At 47.5% G+C, this 19,307-nt stretch overlaps 1 protein-coding gene across 4 annotated transcripts in view; it reads right to left on the bottom strand.

Annotated features, from left to right (window-relative positions):
• Window positions 1-621: 621 nt before the first annotated feature.
• Window positions 622-19,307, bottom strand: part of VARS1 (valyl-tRNA synthetase 1) — a 71,771-nt gene continuing 53,085 nt past the window's right edge. For all 4 annotated transcript variants that reach the window (XM_081960843.1, XM_081960844.1, XM_081960841.1 and 1 more), the window contains exons 23-31: window positions 18,289-18,357; window positions 15,552-15,630; window positions 15,323-15,450; window positions 11,516-11,671; window positions 8,971-9,180; window positions 7,658-7,769; window positions 5,686-5,861; window positions 5,329-5,478; window positions 622-853 (exon numbers count right to left, since the gene is read on the bottom strand). In XM_081960843.1, the coding sequence (XP_081816969.1) occupies window positions 785-853; window positions 5,329-5,478; window positions 5,686-5,861; window positions 7,658-7,769; window positions 8,971-9,180; window positions 11,516-11,671; window positions 15,323-15,450; window positions 15,552-15,630; window positions 18,289-18,357 (1,149 nt within the window). In that variant the 3' untranslated portion in view covers window positions 622-784. The remainder of the gene's footprint in view (window positions 854-5,328; window positions 5,479-5,685; window positions 5,862-7,657; window positions 7,770-8,970; window positions 9,181-11,515; window positions 11,672-15,322; window positions 15,451-15,551; window positions 15,631-18,288; window positions 18,358-19,307) is intronic.

The following is a 19,307-nucleotide window of genomic DNA, read 5'->3' as shown; positions in this document are numbered from 1 at the left end:
GGGAGGGCGAAAAGAGCATCCCCCCCCCCCCCCCCCCCGGAGGCTTCAGGTATCGTTCAAAGGCTTCGCTGAAGCCTTCGGAACTCTCAAAACAACCCTCCGTGCAAACCGGAAGTCACTTCCGGTTTGCTCGGAGGGTCGTTTTAAGCACTCCGAAGGGTTCAGGGACCGTCCGGAGGCTTCCCTGATGCATCCGGAGCGCTCAAAACGATCCTCCGGTTTGCTCGGAGGGTCATTTTGAGCGCTCCGAAGGCTCCGGAGGGCCTCCGGGGGGGGGGGAGGCTCTTTTCGCCCTCCCCAGGCTCCTATAAAGCCTCTGGAGCCTGGGGAGGGTGAAAAATGGCTTTTAAAAATGGTGAACTCAGCTGGCAGCGCGCGCATGCACGCTGCCCAGCTGACAAGGCAACGCCTTGCGTGCCCTGAAAATTGGCTCCGCGTGCCACCTGTGGCACGCGTGCCATAGGTTCGCCATCACTGGCCTAGATGATCTTTATAGCCCCTTCCAACTTCCCAACTTTATGGCTCTATGACTTTATTTAATTCTTGCACCTTGAGAGCAGGTTTAAAGGACACACTTTGCTTGAGGCGACTCAGTCTCCTTTCTGCAAACACCAAGGATAATTTTTTAACTGCGCAAAATAGTTTAATGTCTTCACAGAAAATATAACGAACTAACAACAGCTGAACAGAAACAGGTCCTCTGGCTTTTGCTCTGAAAAGGTTTCTTTCCCAACCCTCAAACGTAGAACAGGCCCATCCGAGCGGCTTTGTGTCTCCTTCAACGTCAGATCATCTTCTTGAAATTCTGAACGGCTTCGTCTGCCTTCTGCAGTTCTGTCTCACTTTGTTTCAGCTGGAAAAAAAAATGCCCAAGACAGATGTGTTGATAAAAGTTGTCAATATGCCCTATCCTGGGTGACTGCAACCTGCGGCTCTGGAGCCGCGTTTGGCTCTTTGGGCCCTCTGCTGTGGCTCCCTGTCGGGTGATCCCACCAGAAAGAGAGAAGGGGGAGGGAGAGAGAGACATAGAGAGAGGGGGAAAGAGTGGGGGGGGGAGAGAGAGAGTCAGAGCGAAAGATACAAAGGGAGAGAGAGGGAGAGGGGAAGAGAGAGGGAGAGATACAGAGGGATACAGAAAAAGGGGGGAGAGAAAGAGAGAGAAACAGAGAGAGGGGGAAGAGGAGAGAGAGAGAGAGGGAAAGAGAGAGAGCGAGAGACAGACAGACAGAGACAGAGAGAAAGATGTCAAAAGGTTTTTGTGGTTCTGGTTGTTTTTTAAACAACCGGTTCTCTGCCCTAATGACCGGCTGGGTAGGCGTGGCTAGGGTGGTCACGTGACTGGGTGGGAGTGAGTGACGTTGAGTTGGCCACACCCACTCAGGTTTTGTGGCTTCCGGTGTTTTATTTTTTGTGGGAAACGGTCCAAGTGGCTCTTTGAGTGTTTAAGGTTATAGACCCTTGCCCTGTTCTTTCTTAAGAGCCTAAACATATGGCTCTGGAACTTGGGGAGACTCAATTGGGGAATTCAACTCTGGAGGTGGCTGTTAGATGGACAGCAGACTCCACTCCTCCCCACCCACCGCACTCGCTGCTCTCCATCTATTTTACTAGTCATATCAGTGTATTATTTTTGTTTCTTTTTTCTTATTTAATTTATTGTTCTTTTATTTTACTTTCATTTTATGTAAACTTCTTTTTTATTCCTTCATTTTTTTTAATGGTTGTGAGCTGCCTCGAATAGCCCCATGGTCAGATAAGTAGTAAAGAAATTTAATAATAACCATCAGTCAATTGCAAAAGGCACCTTTACTCTGAACAGCTTACATCCTGCGATACCTCTAGCACCAGTAAGCATCAGCATCTGCCTATCCCAGGTCCTTAGAAAGGACTTGATAGGTGCATACAAATGCCAAAGCGAGTCTGAACATCTGGCTGTGTGTGATGAATCAAATAATAATAATAATAATAATAATAACAACAACAACAACAACAACAACAACAACAATATAATATTACACTTCTTATTCATGTTATGGAGGGTCTTTTTTGTAATTACCCTCAATATGCAGAATGGAGAGGAGGAGCCGAAGCCGCGACGACACGACGTGCGATCTCAATGCTCTGAGATCGCAGTTGACACTTTTGCCACTGGATGGTCCAAATGGACCTAAACCATCCCGCAGAGATGGTGAACAGGAAGAATGCGTCTTGCTGATCTCAGGGACATCGCAAAGTCCCTGATCGATCCAAGAGAAAGTCTTCAAGACGGTGACAAAAAATCCAGCCATTTAGCTGACGAAGTCGGGGCGGCTCCAAAACGGAAGGATATGGAAAGAGAAAGTGTTTCCAGCAGGTGAGGAATTTTTACTGTTTTAAAAGTGACTGCCTTTAAAAAACTTAAAATAAATTCAAATTGGAGAACAGAAGAAATAAGCGGCGGAATTAAATTTGGAATGGTTTTTGATAGTGGGTTATCTTTTTTTAAAATGCTATCTACACGGATGGAATTTATGTAAGACTTCTAAATCGAATGGATTTTTCTTTTTTTTTTTCATTACTCTTTTTAACCTATGGTCTAAAATTCTCCTCTTTCATTACTGTGGTTGTTCTTCTAATTCATTTAAGAATTGGACTTTCTTTTCAACTTGAAATACAAAAAAGATATTTTTTTTAAAATTGCAACATTGTAACAATAACATTGCTACTTGGGAGGCTAGAGTTTTGTGTATTGGAAACGAAACACTTTATTTTCTTTCACTGATTATCTTGGCTTGGCACTTCAAGGTCTTACTGTTTGTTTATAGAGAGTGATAAAAAGAAAAGCACACCGATGTTCCTTTGAAGTATTTCTAACCAGAGAAAGGTGAAAATGAAATGATTATTGTGAATCGATGCTTGTTAAAACCCTCTAAACTAGAATAGCAGTGTTTATTAGTTGAAGATAATGGCGCAATTTCAACAGCAGAAAGAAGTTTTAAGTCTGCAAAAGATATTCTCAGAAATACAGAAATTATCAAATACATGTGAGAGGATAGAGAAGAAGTTGGGTGACTTAGTGCATTAAACAGCAAAATATGACGGGGAAGTTGAAGATGTTCATCAAGTGGATAAAGTGGCGGTTAAAATCCAAAAAATCAAAGAGGAAAATGAATATAACGAAATAAAAATTGCTGATATTTATGGTGACTGGTTTGTCTCTGAAAATGGAAAGAGTGGAATACAGAAAGTTGAATTAAATGGAGGGGAAACTTACCCCAGATGGCAAGATACAGAAGAAGAAAAAATAAAAGAATTTATGGATTTAAAGAGAGAAATCTTATTAGCAATAGTTTTGATAACACCACCGACAATCAAAGACAATCTGATTAAGGAAACAGAAGAAGGGCATCGTAATTACATGAGAGATTTTATAAGCAAAGAGTTGCTAAGAGGAGTCTATACAAAGTTGATTAAGGAGATGATTAGAGGACTGACACCACAAATGGCAGAAGATACGAGACTGTTTTGCTACTGGAAAGATACAGGTTGATAGATGGAAGAGTATAACTTAAAACTAGTTAAACTTAGTCAAATTTAGTGATAATAGATATAGTTAACAAATAATTGATAATGATAATAATGCATACAATGTGTAGTGTCATGATAAGCAATAATGGGATATGAATATTGAATGGTACCCATGAAAGGAAGATTAGAAATTCTTTTGGATTATATATAAAGGTTAATAAAAAAAAAGAACCAAGTTAGATATAGTTAAGTTTTGAATATTAGGGGGAAAATGTTATGATACAGGATATAGTTAAATAAAGGAGGGATAATGATAATAACGTATATATAGGTATGGGTACAACATAAGGAAATTGGATGTAAATTGCAAATGATTTGGAAAGAAGGATTAGAAAATTTTGTTATTGAATATTATGGATGTTTAGCTAGAATAGGATATAAAGATTTAGTGTTATTGGAGGATTTTAGGAATAGTAAATGAAATGCCAGTATGTGGTTATGTATTAAATCTTGGTATATTTTATGATGAAGGACGTTTAAACAATTATAGTCAAATGAAAATGGAGGCATGATGATGGTAACATGTATAAATATCTGAGTTTAAAATACTTGAGTTAATATGAAGTAATGTTTGTTGACTGTGGAAGAGATGCACGTAAGCTTTTTTGTAACCAACTGACACACTTTCTACAGTATGTAAAGGAGGACATGTTGCGTTTGTCTTGAAAACGAAATATATATATATATATAAAATGCAGAATGGAGAATTTATGGCGCTCAAGCCTCTTTTCTGTGGTCTTTCTGTGGCCTTTCATTTCAACAGCATGGTTTCCTGCCTTTTTTAGATGAAAAGCCTTTAGATGTTTAACCACCTAAAATAAGCCTCTCAGGTTAAAAGGCAAGTAAAACTCAAAAAACTTTCTAAACTGCTTGTCCCAAAGGTGCTTTTTCAAAAGGTAACTGGACTTACTCCCCTTCCCCCTTTTGAGGATGTTTTGCTTCTCATCCAAGAAGCTTCTTCAGTTTTAGAAGAAGTTTTGCTTCTCCTGTGGTTCAGTTCCGAAGAAGCTTTTTGGATGAGAAGCGATGTGCCCTTTGAAAAGGCACACCCATGACCTGGATGACTGAGAATCTCCACAGGCTTCTAAACTCCTTCCCACCATATTCCAAGGAAAGCAAGGACCACAATGTTAAAAGTCATCACTGACCATCAAAATTGTCCATCTCTGACTCAGGATCTTCTGAAGGAACCAGGAACTTTTCTGGCCCCGAGTCCTGAATGCTGCCGTCCCCAAATGGCTAAAATCTCTCGGTGTCTTATGATCATGGAGTTTTCAGAAAGTGAAAACATTAACAAAACAAGAAACTAATCTTTTGGGACATTTGGTCTCTTGGCACCCACAAGTGATTCAACGGATCAAGCATCATCCCCAACCTGATTTATTACAGAGCAAGCCCGCCAATCAGATATGGGTTCCTACCAGTTCGGAGCGCTTTGGCTGAACTGGTAGTGGTTTGGCGGCCTGGGTCGCTGGAACTGGCAGCAACCCAGGCCTGCCACGCCCCCGAACCGGTTCTCCTATAGGGACGCCATTCTGATTTTTGGTCCTGTGCGTGCGCAGAACAATTGTAATTGCACAAACGTATTTTTCCCCCATTTTTAAAAACATTTTGCGCATGTTGTCCTATTTTTTGTGCAAAAGTGCATGTGCAGAAAGCATGCAACAGGCGTGCGAGTGCAAACTTTTTGCACGCACCGAACCGGCAGTAATGCCGCGAGCAACCCACCCCTGCCCCAAATGCCAATCCTGTGTGCGTTACCTTGGCTGCATCCAGTTCTTGGACTTTGGCTGGTACCTTCAGAGCATAATCTTGATTCCCCATCCGCTGGCGTAACAGTAGGATTTGTTTCTGCAGCTCCGCCTTTTTCCCGGTCAGTTTCGCTATTTCCTTCTCTGCGTCAATCAAGCCCTGCCAAGGAATTCAGAGAGTCAGCAATGCTAGAGTGCTACCTCATGGGTAAGCACTATGAGTTGAGAGTCACTGGTGAGACACCCACTTCAGGATTCCCTGCCTCGTTTGGAAAAAAAATAAAAATCTGTACCCCAAACCTAAGGACCCCCCCACTGGTTCTTCACTGCCAGTCAACATTTTGCAGCCTGCTTATTTTTTTAGTACCTTCAGCAGCAGATGGACAATGCATTTGTCAGAGGCAATAGCTACGGCGCAGCCAGGGGGAGGAACTTTTCCAGGTTCTAGAACCAAGACTTGCTTGGAGGAGGAAAGAATGCAGATATATTCGGAGCAACGAGTCACAGTCTCTACTGTCTGAAGATCCAAGCACTGTAGGTAACCTGGGAACAGATGAATAGGAAAGGAGGGTCAAGGAAGCTCAGAGGAAAGTGTGTCCAGTTGTCCTGTTTATATGGTCCCCTGCAGCTTCACTGTAGAGAGCAAGGAAGCTCTTGATAGAAATATGCAGCAGCCTAGATCAACAAGGGACGCAGTGGCTCGGTAGCTAAGATGCTGAGCTTGTCGATCAGAAGGTCGGCAGTTCAGCGGTTCAAATCCCTAGCACTGCGTAACAGAGTGAGCTCCCGTTACTTGTCCCAGCTTCTGCCAACCTAGCAGTTCAAAAGCATGTAAAAATGCAAGTAGAAAAATAGGAACCACCTTTGGTGGGAAAGTAACAGCATTCTATGTGCCTTTGGCGTTTAGTCATGCTGGCCACATGACCACGGAGATGTCTTCGGATAGCGCTGGCTCTTTGGCTTTGAAATGGACACGAGCACCGCCCCCTAGAGTCAGGAACCGACTAGCACATATGCGCGAGGGGAACTTTTACCTTTAGCTATGGTCTAGATCAGAGGTGACCATTTTGGCAACATTAAGACCTATGGACTTCAACTCCCAGAATTCCCCAGCCAGCGTAGCTCCCAGAATTTATCTGGGAGTTATTCATCTAAATGTTGCCAAAATGGGACACCTCTGGTCTATACAAAAGGGCTGAAACATTTTAAAGTTCAGAAGTGACAGATAATATTTGGAAGCAGCTCGGTCAGACGCTTCCTCATTCATAGCAGTATAAAGAGGAGGGAGTTCAGATATGATAACCAACATTAATGAAAGTAATCTTAGTCTTCTTAAGGAGCTAATTTCCTTGTCTGGTCATGACTCTAAAGATCAAGAACAAGAAGCTTGTTTGAGATGGGAAGTTGCATTTTTGGACTCAATGCTTGATGACTTAAAGGCTATAAAGAGAGTGGGGGGAAAAGGAAGTTTGAGAAATAGAGACAAAACTCAAGCTGATGGTTCAAAGAAAAGTGGAAGAAATTGCTACTGGCTTTCTCCAAGTAGACCTTTTAAATTCACCCAAAAATTCGAAAAAGCCCAGGTATATAATAGCAACCCGCCACGAGCAAGCAGAAGTGGGCTGGTGGCCATGTGGGCTCCTGCTGCACTTGGCTGCTGGCGGTGCGAGGCAGGTGTTGGGGTGTGGATGGTCTGGCTGCGAGGGCCCTGAGGCAAGCCAGTGCAGGGCGTGTGGGGCAGCTCCACCCCCCCACCTCACCTCGTGGCCGTGCCACCACGAACAACCAAACTAAATGGGGGGGGGGGAGGCGAGCAGCTGCACAAGATCTTGAGTAGGGTTTATTTTGGGGATAGGGCTTATATTAGACATACGGAAAAACATGCTTATTTTCAAGATAGGTCTTATTTTTGGGGGAACAGGGTAAATACCGTTTCAAGATGCTTTACCGCCCTAAGCGGTTTACAGATTCAGAATAGCGCCCCAAACAATCTGGGTCCTCATTTTACCGACCTCAGATGGAAGGAAGGCTGAGTCAACCTTGAACCTGGTGAGATTCGAACTGCCAAACTGCACTCAGCCGGCAGTCAGCAGAAGTAGCCTGCAAGTACTACGGCAATCCAACCACTGCGCCACCGTGGCTATTAAAGATCTTCCACCTCCTCTGATGAGTCTCCAAGCTAAGTGACTTCCAAAAGTTGGCCTGGTTCGCTAACCCATTTTAATTGTTCAGGCAGGCAACTTTCTCCAAGCTAAGATTGCAGAATTTCAAGCCAAAGACAGAACCTGGATTCACAGTCTCTCAGTCATTCATAAAAAGCCTTCAGTGAAAAAACTCACAGTCAGCTTTGGTTTTGGTGAGGTTGTAGTCTGCCCGGAGAAAACGCACAGCCTTGATGATGTTCAATACGAAATCAAAAGTGCGGTCCAGTTCTTCATTCCTCCAATGGAACTGAAAAGAAGGCAGAAGCATCAGCGGCTTGATCTAGTTTTCAGTTCAACATCTGATCGCCACGAAAACAGACTAAGAGAAGAACTTATTTCTGTTTCGAAACAGGTAGTCCTCCATTTACAGCTGGACATTTTACAATCTTGTCACAGTAGATATATTCATGAACTGGAATAGGGCTTAGTAACAAGGTCAGCCAATGGGAGCTGCAACAGATTGGAGCCTGGGCGTGGCTTACTCTGAGTCTGTGCAAAAGCTGCAAACTAGTCTGTTGCTTGAACGGAAACCAATCTCTCCTCTCTACCATGTTTCCCTGAAAATAAGACAGGGTCTTATTTTCTTTTGACCCTTGAAATAAGCGCTTGGCCTTATTTTCGGGGAGGTCTTATTATTTTTGGGGGTGCAGGAGGTGGCGAGCGTGGTTGCTGCTGTGTTGCAATATTTTCAGGGAAGGCTTATTTTCAGGGAGGGCTTATTTTAGTGCATGCGCTCACTAGCCTGATTGGGCTTATTATCCGGGGAGGTCTTATTTTCGGAGAAACGGGGTACCACGTTGGAAGAACCTCTCTTGGTATTGTATATATGTTTCAGGTGCTATTATATATATATAAAGAGAAGTCAATGAATCCTGCTGCATCAGTTACCTGTGTGTGCTTTCTGGATTTGATTGCTGCAACAAACTCTGACAGATCCTTTGAAAGTATGACCAGTAGCGGGTTCCTAACCGGTTTTCTACCGTTTCGCTGAGAGAGGGTGTTTACAGATTCAGTTTACAGATTCAGAATAGTGCCCCAAACAATCTGGGTCCTCATCTTACCCACCTCGGGAGGAAGGAAGGTTGAGTAAACTTTGAACCTGGTGCGATTTGATCTGCCAAACTGCTGGCAGCGGTCATCAGCAGAAGTAGCCTGCAGTACTGCACTTTAACCACTGCGCCACCGTGGCGCAGATGTTGAGTCTTTATAGAGACTCAACATCTTTTTTGTATCATGGTGGCCAGTGGTGGTGACTGTAAGACTGGGCGTACCCAGTTCCTGCAACCATGCATTGTATATTCTATCCTCCAGTCCTCTAATTATCTTTGTTCCTCTTCTCTGCACTCTTTCTAGAGACTCAACATCTTTCTGGTATCACTGTGACGAGAACTGAGCTCACCATTCCAAGTATGATCTTACCAAAGCTTCAGATTCTCTTACTGACTTACCTGCTCCGTAGTAGGGTAAGGGGTGACACAGATGCTGGGAGGGTCAGAGGAAGGAGACCGCCGGGGCAGCCGCTGGAACAGTTCCTCCGTGACAAAAGGCATGAAAGGACTGAGGAGACGAAGCCCAGCATCCAAGCAGGTGTAAAGAACATTCTGGGCTGTCTGAACTGCAGCCTGGTCTGATCCGGCAAACACAGGCTTTAGGCACTCCTAAGAGGAAATGTTTTTTTAAAAAGAATAAAAACGTAGCAGGTGATCGTTATTCAGCCAAGCAGATAACTTCACTGACCTTTATGTTACGGGTAACCCTTGGCTTATGACCACATGCTAAGAAAGACAGCTGTTAAGTGAGTCACGCTCGATTTTACCAACCTTTTTTTTTTGCCACGGTTGTTAAGCAAACTATTGCAGTTGTTAAGTGAATCACACAGACATCCCCCAATTGATAATGCTTGTCAGAAACTGGCTGAGAAGGGGAGCTAATGGGGATCACATGACAACCCCCCCCCCCAGTTCATGCAATTGTTGTTAAAGTCCAATTTTTGATCCCATGACCTCTGACATCACCTTTTCCGGACTGAGTGCCCAAAGTGTGCATGTGGGCACCCAAATCCCCCAAATGCAAGGTACATGCAACCGCCGCGCCTGTGCACATGCATGCATGGGCAGCCCCTGCGCATGTGCAGGCCCCTGCGCATGTGCATATGGCCTCCGTGTGCCTCCACCCCCCCCGCACATGCACACATGCCCCACCTCCTGTGCATGCGTGGCAGAGACCCAAAGACCAGCTGGCTAGTGGGAGGCGCACGCGCATGCATGGCAGAACTGAGCTGGGGTGATGGCTTGTGTGCCCACAGAGAGGGCACTGTTGGCAACGTGTGTCATAGGTTTGCCATCACAGTACTAAATGGATAAATATGGTTTCAGGGATTGACCCAGTAGCAAAATCAGAGCTAGCCTTCAACTAATTAGGAGTTTCCCAAATATAATGTGACAATGAAGAAGAGAATCCCAGCTAGTTAGGAATTCTGGGAGCAATGGAACATAGAATGTAAGGACCTTGGAGGTTTTCTAGTCCAACCCTCTCCTCAAGGCAGGAGGCCTTACACCAGGGGTGTCAAACTCGATTTCATTGAGGGCCATATCAGGATTGTGTTTGACCTTGGGAAACCGAGTGGCTGGGGTGGGTGTGGCCAGCTCGATGTCTTGCAGCCCACACACGGCAATCTCAAGCTCCATTTTCACTGGCAGAGGGCTGCAGGAGGCCATTGCAGCAGAAAACAGAGCTCGGGAAGACTGCTCTCCCTTTTCGCTGTCAAAGGGCACCGCAGGCTGGTCCTTTGCTGTTTCCAGGAAGGCCTCACGGGCCAGATCTAAGCACCCCGTGGGTCGGATCTGACCTGCAGGCCTTGAGTTTGACACCCCTGCCTTACATCATCTCAGTCAAGTGGTTGTCCAGTCTATTTTTGAAAACCTCCAGGGATGGAGCACTCAGAACTCCAGGAGGCGAGCTATTCCATTGATTAATTTTTCTCGCTGTCAAGAAATGGCTCCTTGCTTCAAGGTTGGCTCTCTCTCTGACAAGCCTTTACCCATTACTTCTTGTCCTGCCATTCAGATGCAGTTGATCCCATACAGTCCAAGAGATACGGGGAAATTACTCAAGGCCGATGATGACCAACCTATGTCACGCGTGTCAAAGGAGACATACCGTGACGTTTTGGGTGGCACGCTAGTGTTCGCCAACACCCAACTATTCTTGTAATCACGCCTCATTGTCACATTATTTTTGGAGGCTACAAGGCTGCATGAGAATGGGGTGTGCTCTCACACAGCCTCTGGACTCACCGAAAATGAGTCTGTTTTACTTATACTTTATTTTTGTAATTATTTGACTATTCTTTATGTAGATACGTTAAAATATTCATCCCTGGGAGAGACATGGGAACAAGATCAGCCAATGAATAGACATAGCAACTAAGTCAGCCAATGGGAGCTTAAACAGATCTGTGTCTGTGCAGAGAATTGAAACAGAAACTTAAGCAGTCTGCTGCTCTGTGAAGTAAACTATCAGTCTATCTGGGCCTGTCTGCTGAAAGGAAGCTAACTGCTTGTGTTTGCCTGTAACTCTCCTGCCTTGTGTTTACTTGGAAGAACCACCTGTTGGTACTGTACATTTATTCATCTATTCTTATTTATATAAAGAAGTTAATGAATCCTGCTGCATCAATTATCGGTGTGTGCTTCTGGATTCGAATTTATGCAACAAACTCTGACAAGATACAATTGGACTTGATTTTTTTCAATACATAAATAAGTAAAATTGTTTCTCTTTTGTTTGGAAAGGGCAGTGACACACCAGCTGAGTCAAGTTAGGCCTTTCCTGACTTTTTAACACACGGAGAGCAAAATGTTCACCATCACTGATCAAGGCATTACGCCTTATATGTTAATAGTGCAATATTTGTAATGGGGTGTAATGGAAATAGGACGCCTCCCAAGATGAAGGGGAATGAGAGTTTGGTGGCTCAGGGGGCTCACTCACAAGGTAGACGTCACACAGCTCATACAGCCAGAAATTGTACACAGCGGTGGTGATGCCAGAGAAGTCATAAGACTGAAATCCCACATCACATAACTCCACGGCGTGGCTCAGGCGACTCAAGATCCAGAGGTCTACGTGGCTCTCGGAGCCACTGAGCTGCAACAAACAAATCAGATTAGTAAAGAAGAACTTTTCCAAACTCCAGAATAACAAAGGCTCTGCACCTTTAAGGAATATCTGTAGCTCAGGGTTGAAACGAAGGGTTTCTTGGTGCTTCTGTGAGCTTGCTTGTTTTCTTGCACACGTTTCATTCAGTGCTAGTCCTGATGATGCTGATGACGTTTGAGACTAGCACTGATGATGTTACCTAGTTGGGTAATGAAACGTCTGCAAGAAAACAAGCAAGCTCAGAGAGCACCAAGGACCCGCTCGATACCATGGATGGCCACTCTATGGAGAATATCTAAGGAAAATTGTCAGGCACATAGGATCAGGAGCATAAGTTAAGTTGCAATTCGGAAATACAAGTAAAGGTAAAGGTTCCCCTCGCACATATGTGCTAGTCGTTCCTGACTCTAGGGGTCGGTGCTCATCTCCGTTTCAAAGTCGAATAGCCAGTGCTGTCCGAAGAGGTTTCATGTGGTCAGCGTGACTAAACACCAAAGGCACACAGAGCCCTGTTACCTTCCCACCACTATTTTTCTACTTGCATTTTTACATGCTTTCGAACTGCTAGGTTGGCAGAAGCTGGGACAAGTAACAGGAGCTCACTCCGTTTCGCAGTGCTAAGGATTCGAACCACAAACTGCTGACCTTTCTGATCAACAAGCTCAGCATCTTAGCCACTGAGCCACCGCGTCCTTAGAAATACAAGTAGTTACGACCAAACTGACCGTTGTACTTACCTGAACGGTCGTTCCTTGTGCGCTGCGTGAGAATCCAAAGGAATGGGTTAATTTCAGTCTGCTTGCCTAGAGACTGAATTGAAGAAGTTTGGCCACGCCTCCTTTTTCACTCAGCTGGTCAGTTTTTTCAATGGAAGGCATGGCCGTTTCGAGAGATGAAAGCTCATGGAATGCCCTCCCAACTCGAAACCCGCTAGCCGCCCTTGACCCTGGGCCGACTTGTGTATGGGCAGGATTGGATTCTCACGCAGCGCACCGAGAACGACCGTTCAGGTAAGTACAACGGTCATTCTCCAGTGTGACCTAAGGGTGGGTAGACGGCCGGTCCAGGGATCCAGTGTCCGAGTGAACCGACTGCAAAACCCGGTGTCCGAAGGCAGCTTCGGCTGAAGCATAGCTGTCTAACTTGTAGTGCCTGACGAAGGGCAACAGAGATGACCATGTCATCGCCCTACAGATTTCCTCGACAGGGGCTTGAGTGGTCCAGGCCGTAGCTGTGGCTGCGCGTTGAGTGGGCAGTGATGTGTCAAGGGCAGTGGTCGGCCCTGTACTTCATAGGCCTTAGCGATGCAGGCCTTCAGCCATCTTCCAATCGTGGTGGATGAAACTTTCTGGTCCATGGAGCCTGGAAGGAAGGTCACAAAGAGCGCCTCTGATCGCCGGAAAGACGCCGTGCGCTTGATGTAGCATCGAAGGGATCGTCAGACATCAAGGTGATGCCATTTCTGTCCACGGGGATGCGTCGGACGGGGGCAAAAGTCAGGTAATACCAATTCCTGGGCGTGATGGAACCAGGAGTTGATCTTCGGGAGGAAGGAAGGATCAAGATGCAGGATCACCCTGTTTGGGTGGAAAATACAGAGGTCACTGCGTACTGACGGGGCTGCCAGCTCGGAGATCCTCCGAGCTGAGGTTATCGCCACAAGAAAGGCTACTTTTAGAGTCAGTAGGCGTAAACTAATGGAGCGGATTGGTTCAAATGATGCAGATGTCAGGGCTTCAAGTACAACTGGAAGCTCCCATGACGGGTAACGATGAACCGTTGGAGACCTGAGGTTGGCAGCACCTTTCAGAAAGGCCCGAACCCTGGGATGGTGTGTCAGTGAACGACCCGCGCCTCCTTGGAGCATCATGGCAAGTGCCCTTGTCTGTCTTCGTAGGGTGTTTGGGGCCAGCCCTCTATCCAGGCCGTCCTGGAGGAATTCCAGGACTTGAGGGAGCCAAGCCGATCTCGGGGCAATCCCTAGGGGGTAGCACCACCTACAGAAGGCTGACTACGTCGCATTGTACACCCGCGTAGTGGATGGTCGTCTGGCCGCCTAGATGGCGCGCTCAGAAAAGTTGTCCCGTCTCAGTATGTCCCCCTCAATGGCCAATTGGAACCACTGAGGGTCCGGGTGTAGGAGAGCCCCTGGGGTGAGAACTATCCTGTCGTCCGGGATACTCCAAGGCGGGGCGACGGACAGACTGGTCAGATCAGCGAACCAGGTTCTGCGGGGCCAGTGTGGTGCCACCATCAACACCTCTGCCTGTTCCATCAAGATCTTGTGAATTACCCTCAGGATGAGCGGCAGGGGTGGGAACGCATATAGCAGGCCCCGAGGCCATGTGCTCCGGAGGCCATCGATTCCTTCCGCTCCGGGAGCCAGGAAGCAGCTGAAGAAGTGAGGTAGGTGGGTGTTGGTGGGGGACGCAAAGAGGTCCAGTATCGGCATGCTGAACCTGTGAGCCATTTCCTGGAACAAATCCAGGTGGAGCCTCCACTCCGCCTGATCCAGTCTCGTGACTCAGCCAATCCGCCTGCACGTTTGCTGAGCCTGAAATGTGATCCGCCCTGATGGATAACAAATGGGACTCCGCCCAGAGACACAATGCCTGTGCCTCCAACATCAGGCTCTTGGAATGCGTGCCCGCTTGGCGGTTGATGTGTGCTTTGGCGGCCACGCTGTCCGAAAGGATTAACATGTGCCGCTGCGCCAATAGGTCTCTGAACTCTCGGAGGGCCAGATGAATGGCCTGAAGCTCCAGCCAGTTGATGTTGTTCGTCAGGTCCTGGGGGCTCCAACGTGTTCATTGAACAAATCCAGCTTCCTCCATTGATTTTGCTTGTTGGAAGATGGTTGGGAAAGTCACAAATGCTGATCAGATGACCTTAGCACACTGCAATCATCATAAATACATGTTGGTTGCCAGGTGCCTGAATTCTGATCACTGTCTGTACGGATGTTGCAATGGTTTTAAGAGTGAAGACTGGTCATATGACTCTTTTTTCAGTGCTGCTGTAACTTTGAATGGTTGCTAAACAAATAGTTATAAGTTGAGGACTACCTGTATTTATTGCTCAAGCCTATAGACCAGAATCTTGTCAACGAAGTTCAAATATGAATTGGCACTAGATAAGGGTCGATGGGATTCAAGGGAGGTTGGATTGTTTGCGGCAACATCAGGATTCTAAGAGGGGCACGGTGGCTCAGTGGCTAAGATGCTGAGCTTTTCGATCAGAAAAGTCGGCAGTTCAACAGTTCAAATCCCTAGACCGTGCAATGGAGTGAGCTCTCATTACTTTCCCAGCTTCTGCCAACCTAGCAGTTTGAAAGCATGTAAAAATGCAAGTAGAAAAATAGGAACCACCTTTGGTGTGAAGGTAACAGTGTTCCATGCGCCTCTGGCGTTTAGTCATCCCATCCACATGACTACAGAGACGTCTTCGGACAGCGCTGGCTCTTCGGCTTTGAAATGGAGATGAGCACCGCCCCCTTGAGTCGGGAACGACTAGCACACATGTGCGAGGGGAACCTTTACCTTAAGGATTCTAAGCTGATGACATGTTTAACTCCACCCATCCCGGCATCACCTGCTCCTCTATCAAAATGGAAAGGAGAATCTATAAGAATAGGCTTACCTCTGGGCTGGGGGGTGGTTGGAATCCCTCCCCAAGACCACGGATGGCAAATCTGGTGGCGTTCCAGAGTTTGTTGCAGAAATAGCGGTAGCCCAGAATCCGGTTCACATCCAGGTTTATATCACGGCCTGAAGAAGGAAAAGCAAAAGAGAGAAGCCAACATGAAAGCAAGGTTAACAATTCTGTCACAACATTGAGCCAGGCACTCAGGTGGAGGCCAGAAACGTACCTTGAGTTGTGTAAGCACAGAGAGCAAACCGAAGGGCATCCGTCCCGCATTCTGGGATCCCGTTGGGGTAATCAGATTTCTGCAAAGCAAGTACCAAGATACCAGTGGTGAAATTCAATTATTTTTACAACCGGTTCTGTGGGCGTGGCTTGGTGGGCCTGGCAGGAGAAGGATACTGCAAAATTCCCATTCCCTCCCCTCTCCCGTGGGAAGGATATTGCAAAATCTCCATTCCCACCCCACTCTGGGGCCAGCCAGAGGTGGTATTTGCCAGTTCACCGAACTACTCAAAATTTCCACTAACGCTTCTCCAGAACCTGTCAGAACCTGCTGGATTTCACCCCTGCAAGGTACACATTTGATCTTATAAGTTTTTTGCTCCAGTTTCAAAGCCTTTTCTCTAAAAATGTATACAGGTAATTGTCGACTTTCAACAATGGAGCCCAAAATTTCCACTGCTAAGCCAAGACAGTTGTTAAGAGAGTTTTGCCCCATTTTACGGCCTTAACAAGTGCCACAATTGTTAAGCGAGTTGCTTCGGTTGTTACGCTAGTAACACGGCTGTAAAGTGAATCTGGCTTCCCCATTGACTTTCTTTGTCGGAAGGTTGCAAAAGGTGTGATGTCATAACCCTGGGACACTGCAACCATCATAAGCATGAGTCAACTGCCAACTGTCCAAATTTTGATCACGTGACCACCTGGGGATGCCGCAATGGTTGTAAAGGTGAAAAATGATCACATGTCACTGTTCCCAGTGCTGTTATAACTTTGAACGGTCACTAAATGTATGACAAGGAGTACTCGTACAAACCTTACATTCAAAGCGTCAAACACCAAACAGGAAACTCCGTGGACTTCCACCCAAGATGTACAAATAAAATACTGTATTTTTCGGAGTATAAGACACACCAATATTTTGTAGAGGCAAATTAAAAAAAACCACGCTTTTGCACTCTGCAACCTCCCGTTTTGCGAAAACGGGCCCATTTTTTGTCAAAAAAAAAAAGGGCATGCATCGCCTTTAGGAAGCTTATAGAGTGCTCCTGGGGGTTGGGGGGGGGCAAAAACGAGCAAAACACAGCCCATTTTTCACTCATTTTTGCCCTCCCCAGCCCCCAGGAGCACTCTGGAAGCCTCCTAAAGGCTATGCACGGCCATTTTTGCAAAGCGGGCGGGGTTTTCGGGAGGCCAAAAATGCTGCATTCAGTGTATAAGACGCACCCAGATTTTCAACCTCTTTTTTGAGGGAAAAAGGTGTGTCCTATACTCTGAAAAATACGGTAATACCGTGTTTCCCCGAAAATACGCCAGGGGCTTATTTTCTTTTGCCCCACGAAATATGCCCTTGGGTTTATTATCAGGGAGGGCTTATTGTTTTGGGGCTGCCGGGCGGCTGCTCCGTTGTGAGCGGGCTCCCGAGGAGCCGGGCGCGGCCTTGGCGGCGAGGCAGCCATGGGGTGGCCATGCTCACGAGCGGCCGCCCGGCGGGTCCCCTCTCCAGCCGGGAGGAGCGCCGTTCACTGACCTGGGGGGTGGTCCCTAGGGTGCCAGGCCTTGTGGCGCTCTGCCCGCCCTCCAGCTCCCGCGGCTTTGCACATTCTGGATGCCCCCTGGGTCAGTGCATGGAGCTCTGCCCGGCTGGAGAGGTGGGTTGCGCGAGCGCCTGTTCCGCCTGCGGCTTCGCTGGGCACTTGCGCGGCTCTCCCGGGCCGCCGCCGCTGGCTGCTGCTGCCCACCGCCGCCCCATTCCGCTCCGCGCGTAGCTTCCAGGTCCGGAACTCGGGGCCAAGTGTTCTGGCGTCGGCCGCTCTGGGAGTGCTCTCTGTGGTGGGCTGGCTGCCGGACAGAGAGTCTTCCGGACAGAGTTTTCCGGCGGCCGGCCCACCATGGAGAGCGGTCCTGGAGTGGCCGATGCTGGAACGCTCGGCCCCGATTTTTGGATTTGAAGGTAGTGCGCGGAGTGGGGCGGTGGCGGCCGGCGGCGGCCGTGGCCTGGAAGAGCTGCGCAGGTGCTTGGTGGGGTTGCGGGCGGAGCAGGCGCTCACGCGGCCCGCTTCTCCGGCCGGGCAGAGCTCCATGCGCAGACCTGGGGGGTGTCCCGGGTGTGCGGAGCCGCGGGGGCTGGAGGGCGGGTGGAGCGCCGCGTGGCTTGGCACCTTGGGGATTGCCCCCTGGGTCGGTGGGTGGTGCTCTTTCCGGCTGGGGAGGGGATTTGCTGGGCGGCTGCTCGTGGGCATGGTTGCCTCGTGGCTGCTTCGCCGCTGGGGCTGTGCCCGGCTCTTTGGGAGCCAGTTCACAGGGGAGCAGCCGCCCGGCAACTCTCCCCTTCGGCCGGGCAGAACGCTGCTCCCCGGCCTAGCAGTATCCCGAAGGCGGCAAGCAACCCCCCCCCCCCGCTCCTGCGACTTGGTGCTTTCGGAATAATGCTAGGTTGGTGAGCGGTGCTCTGCCTGGCCGGAGGGGGGGTTTATTTTCGGGGGTGGGCTTATATTTTTGCCCACGCGAAAAATGTGGCATGGGTTTAGTTTCGGGACAGGTTGTATTTTCGGGGAAACACGGTATATTCTGGATGAGCGTGACATATGGATGCTCTTCAAACCTAAAGCTACTGAAGGAAAGAGGGAATATATTCAGAGAGATACCATACTGTGCTACCACTGAATGCAAAGGAAGAACATTTGTTTGAGGTCCATCAACATGAAGCAAAGGGTTAAAGACAATAGAAAAATATATACCTGTCCCTTTTTGGCTCGCTCCAGCTCAAGGGGATCCAAATTGCTGTGTAATAACTGAGCATGTAGACCCTACAGAAACAGAGGAGAAAAAAATGGTGATGTATAGCTGTGTTACTTTCTTTACAGGACACAATTTTCTGCTGGCTGTGTGTGTGTGTCGGCTTGTCAGACCTGGAAATGTGACGGGCCTTCAGGCCTGCCACATTTAATGCTGTGGGAAAATGGGAGGGGGGATTATATGTAGTATGGGAGATATATAGTCAAAATAACATTCCTTTCTCAGAGAGTCAAGGACATCTTGCCCTGCAGCTGTGATGATGTAACTGGGAGGCATCTCCAGTTTTGGATGGTGCCTGATTGGATCATGCGGATGCTGGGCAGGGACTTGAATTTTCACTTGGGTGGGGAAAACCTGGAAGCTTTCAGATTCGGGTTTTCCCAGATGTGCCAATATGACATCTCTAATAAAATGGAACTTTGAGGAACCTCAAGCCTCGGAGTATCCTTTCCTTGGGGGTGTCGCTTGGAACCCTGACATTAGCATCATACATCTTTCATAAGATGTGAAGATGTGTATCAGGCTGGGCTAAGAGAAAACTCATTTGCAATCTTTCTCCAATCTGTGGGAGGGGGAGGGGGGGGAGGAGGAGGGGAAGAGGAGGAGAGGGAGGAGGAGAAGGGGGGGAGGAGGAGATGGAGGAGGAGGAGAAGGGGAAGAGGAGGAGGAGAAGGGGAAGGGAAGGAGGAGGAGGAGAACAGGAGGAAGAGAAGGGTAGGAGAAGGAGGAAGAGGAGAAGAAGGAGGAAGGAGGAAGGAAGGAAGGAAGAAAGAAAGAAATAAAGAAGAGCTGAACCTAGTTGTTTCCCTATAATGTCATGATATCCCTGCCCATACTCCTTGCAGCCTTTGGAAGTCAAGCAAAGTAACCTCAAGAAACCTTCCCATGTCTGTCATACGGAACTGTGACAAATGATCTGTCCCAAAAAGATGTACTTTCTGTGCAGAATGATTTCCAGAAC

Source organism: Natrix helvetica (genome assembly GCF_964273705.1).
Source record: "Natrix helvetica genome assembly, chromosome: 1".
Classification (NCBI taxonomy): Eukaryota; Metazoa; Chordata; class Lepidosauria; order Squamata; family Natricidae; genus Natrix; species Natrix helvetica.
Note: the sequence above shows the minus strand (reverse complement) of the source record. Positions and strands in the feature narration are given on the sequence as shown.